Here is a 6,000-nt window from a genome sequence, read left to right as displayed (position 1 = left end):
TGATTAGCTGTGAGCGGAAAAAGCTAAGGAACAGAGTCCAGGCCCTGACTGGAGCCCCAGTGCTGGCACGAGAAACAGAAAAAGCCAGAGAAGAAAACCAGCTGCTTCTTCATCCCAGGCTTTTCCGAACATTCAGCTAGAAATAAGATTTGAATTTTCAAACTTTTGCTGTTCTTTCTATGCTTTCTCTTTACTTCCTTTGAAATCAGACATCTTTAACTGAGCAGACACCGGGGCTGTTAAGGAAAGTTTTCATTGGTATTCCCCAGGTTCGACCTATGATTGACCCCATTGTCTTCCTCCTCAAGCCTGGCATCATTTAAAATGCTTTCACTGATTTGACACTTTGGAAGGGAGTCTAGAATTTTATGGTGGTAATACTTCTTCTGGCTGAGTTTGCTGTGCCCTATGATTAATTGCTATTATTGAAAGTTTGCCTTACAGTTTAGACTTACATCTTTTGGTTAATTTTTGCCTTAGATATGAAACCATGACCTATTCTCTTAGTAGAACAAGACTTTGTGTATTATATGCCTCTTAAAGTGTGAGAATTTATTTCCTGGGGGGTGATGTATGCTAAGTGGTCTCCTGAATAGTACTTATACCTTTCCTTATATAGTAACTACTTAACTGACTCTCTGAAACCAGACCCCGATCCCTATACTGTAAGCAATCTTTCAGTCTGATTTGGTTTGTTTATGTGTGACCAAAAATGGGGGGGGGGAGTTTATCAATAGATTAAAAAAAAGAAACAGATTCTGGTCTCTATTGTATCTTTCTTTTGTTTTAGAGATTCTCAAGTCTCAGCTTGAGTGATGGTCCAGTTACAGTTCTCTGATTTTCTTCAGAAAAGTATAATAAAGGCTTACTTCCAAAGCCAGATAAAAACTTGCCTTCTGCTCTGATACTTCCTTGTGGTGATGGCTGGCCATGTAATGAAGGCCCTGGAGAAACAACTGGATCTGGCTATATAAGTGACACCAAAGTCAGAGGAAAATGTATACTTTCAGATTGTGTATAAACTTGAAAATTTTCTAAGATTTTTAGCAAAAGCAACTATACCTATTAAGTCTAATCTCTCTCTGGTGCATTTCATGGATTTTAGGCATGTTGGGATGGTGTGGTTTTTGTTGCTGTTTTTCCTCCAGTTTTCTGAGATCTTGTTTTTCAGGGACATTTCCTGCTCCTCTCCCTGAAGGTCTTTCAGGAGTATGGTGGGTGCCAGCCCCAGAGTAGGCTCCTTCAGCAGGGCCCATGATAAAGGCTCAGGCCTCAGGTCAGCAGCACCGTCGGCTGACTTGCGAGCTCTGGCTCCCAAGCTTGACCATTCCACTGCTTCCATTTTCATGGGGGTCCAAGGGTGGGATCTGGCGGCCTAGAATAAAAAGGAGACCAAAACTGAGTTGCTTTTTCCCCAAGAAACATTGTACACACACAGGTTATCACAAAAAATAGCTCCTCCCTTTCTTCTTTTCATTTTCCTTTCTTCTTGTGCTGCATTAAGTCAAATTTAAGGAAAAGTACCATCAGGTTCCTGACAATTTGGACTTCCTGGGGCCAAGTAGATCTGCTTCTAGGTGGCAGCTTCCAGCTGGCCCCTCTGCCCACCCATGCATTCCTTGTTCCAGCTTCTCACAGAGCCATGACACATTTGTGGCCTGACTTCAACAATGAGTACTCATCCTTCTTTTCTGTGTCTCAAAATAGACACAAGCTCAGAATTGCAATCTTCCCAGTGACACCACTCTGCTTACCCACCCTGCTCCTGCTATTGCAATCAGATGGCTAACTAGAAAGTCCCTATCACAGGCCTGCCTGCATAGGAAGCAATATTTCAATGTCATGCATCAGAAATCTTAGTCTCTGGGCTGGGAAGGTGGCTCAGTGCTAGAATGTTTGCTTTGCATGCATGAGGCCCTGGGTTCAATTCCTCAGCACCACATAAGCAGAAAAAGCCGGAATGGTGCTGTGGCTCAAGTGATAGAGTGCTAGCCTTGAGCTGAAGAGCTTAGGTACAGTGCCCAGGCCCAGAGTTCAGGCCCCATGACCGACTAAATAAATAAATAAATAAATCTTAGTCTTACTTTGTTTCATTTAGAATTATCATTTATAAATAAACACAAAGTAAAAATTAGACATGGGAAAGAGTTAGAAAATGATAGCTAAAGGATGTGGGGGTTTTGAAACAATAAAAGTGTTTCAAGCAGACCGTTCTAATGGCTGCACATACCTGTATTCACTAAGCCACTGAACACTACCCTTGAAATGGGTGGAAGGCATGGTATGTGAATTTCGATTTGACAAAGCCATATTTACGAAAGGTAGTGGTATCTTTTAAGTAGTCTTAAACAGACTCAGGCCTCTCAAAAGATTTTTCACAGATCCCACCCTCACCTTGGACTGTGAAGTTCATGTGAATGTCAGTGTTACTACCAGTATTATAACTCAAAGAATTTATGTTATTGCTGAAGACCATGTCACTTATGAGGGAGAGTTAGCTGTCTTGGCAAGGTAGTTTGGAAAAAAGTGGGTGGGATGAATGTGTCTCTTGTTACCACTGGGTAATGCACCTACGTGAGTGGCAGTGTAGTGTATGTCCCCATTCTGTGCTTGTGGAGAAACACCTTCCAAGCAGGAGACCCAATTAAAAGAAAACTTCTGCACTCATGCTCTAAGGCAAGGACAGCAACCATGAGATCCCCAGTGATTCATGGCCATCACTCAACCAATGAAACAAAAAATAGTCAGAGGTTGGGGACTGAAGGTAAGGGTACAGCATATCTGGCTGGTCCAAATGGGTTTCAATCTTTGAGGACCCTCTGATTGAGAGTGGTCTTTACTGTTTTTCCTTAACTGTCAAATTAGCGTTCTCTGCTTTAAACATTTTCCTGCCTTTAATTCTTTAATTGGCAGAGAATAAGAACCCAACTCTAGATGCTATCAGTAATAAATGGTACAAGTGGTTCTTTGATTATAACCCCAAGCCTGTCCCACATGCACTCTTCTATTTTTCTAACACCCTTGAAAACATATAAAAAATTAGCTTTAAAAGGAAGATCTAAAAGGAAGATCTAAAAAAGCTGATTAACTAGAATACTAGTTTTCTAAGTTTCCAGTAATTAGAAGTTGAGGGAAATTGGTTCCAAAGACAAAATCTTCAGTATAAGCTATCTAAAGACCATCTAGAGAGCTAAAAGATGTTATCCTTCCAGGAACTGGTGGCTTACAGTTGTAATTCTATCTACTCAGGGGGTTGAGATCTGAGGATTGTGGTTCAAAACTAGGCCAGCCAGGAAAGTCTGTGAGACACTCATCTCCAAGTAATCACCAAAATGCCAAAAGTGGAGTAGTAGCTCAAGTGGCAGAGCACTAGCCTTGAGCAAAAGAGCTCAGGGACAGTGCCTAGGTGCTAACTTCAAGCCCCGGAAACACACACACACACACACACACACACACACACACACACGAAGTTTCTTTGCAGAAGAGGTGGTGAGAGGAAATATCTGAGGCTGATGCATTGCATAGACTGTAAGGTGTGGACACAACAAAGTTCAAGCACAAAGATTTTGCTCATGGACATGTAATTAAACATGAATGGTAGAGTTAGATCTGAGTACTAAGCACACTAAAAGTTTGTAAATTTCATTGGTCATTGCTTCTGCTATCTTGTGCAGCCAAGAGAGCTGTACAAAGCTATGCAGGCATTTACAAAACAGCTTGATCCTCTCCTAGAAACAAATAGGGTAAGTATGTGTTTCCCTTAGACATGCTGCTTACTATTCTTAACCAAAAGAAAGTAAATGCAATGCCTCTTCTACCTTGTCAGCCTACAATGGTAAACGGAGGAGAAAGTCTCCGTGATGGTCAGCACTCTAAAGATTCATCTCAGTCTCATGATGTCATTAAAGCTTTCATCTTTTCTCAGGAGCAAGTCATGTGCTCTAATGGATGACAGCACCAAGCTATACCCTGTTAGCAATCCTTAAGGGTCAGCACTAGGGCTCATACCTATAATTCTAGCTACTTAGGAGGCTGAGATCTGAGGATCACAGTTCAAAGCCAGTCCAGGAAGAAAAGTCCAAAAGAAAAAACTGGAAGCAGAGCTGTGGCTTAAGTGGTAGGGCACCAGCCTTCAGTGAAAAAGCTAAGGGACAGTGCCCAGGCCTAAATTCAAGCCGCAGTACAGCTCAAAAATAAAAACAACAATACAACAACAAAAAACATCAGTTCTTGAAGTGCCCACTGACAGTGTTAAGCACCAAAACACCAAGTTTAGATTTTGCGACACAAAGATTTTTGAGGGAAATTATAATTTTGATTAGTACAAGCTATTGTACTACTTAATGTAAAAAACAAGAACTGTTTTTATAAGGAGTGAAAATTTTAGTATTGTAACAATAACAAAACTAATGCCATGTTTAGGTCAGCTTTGTGCCTTTTTTTTTTTTTTGGTAAGTTGTGGGGCTTGAACTCTAGATCTGGGCACTGACCCTCAGCTCTTCAGCTCAAGGCAAGCACTCTACCACTTGAGCCACAGCGCCACTTCCTGTTTTCTGAATGATTAATTGGAGATAAGAGTCTCACAGATTTTCCTGCCTGGGCTGGCTTTAAACAGTGATCCTCAGATCTCAGCCTCCTGAGTAGCTAGGATTACAGGAATGAGCCACCAGCAGCTGGACGCTTTGTGCTATTTTAACATAAACTTCAGCTAGCAAAACAGCACTGGCCTTGCTGTACTGCTTTACACGATTATTCTACACGCCTGTGTGCCTAAAATATAGACAAAGAATGTATGTCCATTAAAGTATAGAGGTGTTCTGAAAATCTAGAAAGGAAGAGCATCATAAGCAAAACAGAAGCTAGGAGCAGGTGACTCATGCCTGTAATCCTAGCTACAGGGGTGTGTGTGTGTGTGTGGATGCATATGGGAAGGGAAGAATGATGGAAGGGATGACTGAACAGGAGGCACTGGACACTTAGATGGCCACATTATCCCTTGTAACCCCCTTGTACAACCTTTTGAAGTTCAGAAAAAAAGTTCTTTTAAAAGAAAACATAAATTGTTTACTTATAGAACTTTCCATTTAGTATTGTTAAACTACAGTTGTCTGCCAGTAAGTAAACTGTAGCGAAGAGGAGACTGCTGTATTTCTCAGAGGCAGAATTACTGGAATTTCCTCAGACTTTATTTTTCTCCTTGAGTAAGAAGAGTTTTGAGATTTAAGAATCACATGCTCCAATTAAATAAACCTAGACCAGTTACTTAAAAATCTCCAAGCCTTGTTTTCCTCACCTATGTAAAGACTATAAGAAAGAGTCAGGTACTGGTAGCTCAAACCTGTAATCCTAGCTAGCTCAGGGGGATAAGATCTAAGGATTGTGTTTCAAAGCCAGCTCTGGCAGAAAAGTGTGTGAGACTCTTATCTCCAATTAACCATCAAAAAGCAAGAAGTGGAGCTGTGATTCAAGTGGTAGAACATCAGCTTTGAGTGAAGAAGCTAAGCAAGAGCTTGATGTCCTGAATTCACTGGCACAAGAGAGGAGAAAGAGGAGAGAGGAGAGAGGGAGGGAGGAAGGGAGGAAGGGAGAGAGAAAGAGAGTGACAGAGAGGGACATACAGAGAAAGGACTCCAAATACCTCAGCAACTCTCACCCTGTATATATGACTATGATTAACAGAGAGGGGATTAAGGATGACAGAGTTCCAGGCAGCCAAGAGGTTCTAGGCAGGGCTCACTAATCTTAGAAGAGAAATAAATGCCTCTAGGGCTTCAAGGCCAAGTTTATGACCAATTTTCAAAGTTCAAGTAGTAGAAGGATTTGCTTAGGATGAGTCACCCCATTCCAACTTCAGAGTGAGAAGAAAAACACTCCCATTTTAAAAGCAGGCCAGAGGAAAGCCAGGTCATTACAGTGAGGAAAAGCACCAGTAAAGGGAGGAGGAAGCAAAAGCCAACAATGCTGTGAGAACAGAATGCCAATTCCAACTTTATGATCTAA

The 6,000-nt window shown here is 41.5% G+C and overlaps 1 protein-coding gene across 1 annotated transcript in view; it reads right to left on the bottom strand.

Annotated features, from left to right (window-relative positions):
• Positions 1-762: 762 nt before the first annotated feature.
• Rab31 (RAB31, member RAS oncogene family) overlaps positions 763-6,000 on the bottom strand; it is a 134,909-nt gene continuing 129,671 nt past the window's right edge. Inside the window, exon 7 of the mRNA XM_013035842.1 lies at positions 763-1,375. Coding sequence (XP_012891296.1) covers positions 1,278-1,375 — 98 coding nt within the window. The 3' untranslated portion in view covers positions 763-1,277. The remainder of the gene's footprint in view (positions 1,376-6,000) is intronic.

The sequence above is a fragment of the Dipodomys ordii genome, unplaced genomic scaffold (assembly GCF_000151885.1).
Source record: "Dipodomys ordii isolate 6190 unplaced genomic scaffold, Dord_2.0 Scaffold226, whole genome shotgun sequence".
Classification (NCBI taxonomy): domain Eukaryota; kingdom Metazoa; phylum Chordata; class Mammalia; order Rodentia; family Heteromyidae; genus Dipodomys; species Dipodomys ordii.
Note: the sequence above shows the minus strand (reverse complement) of the source record. Positions and strands in the feature narration are given on the sequence as shown.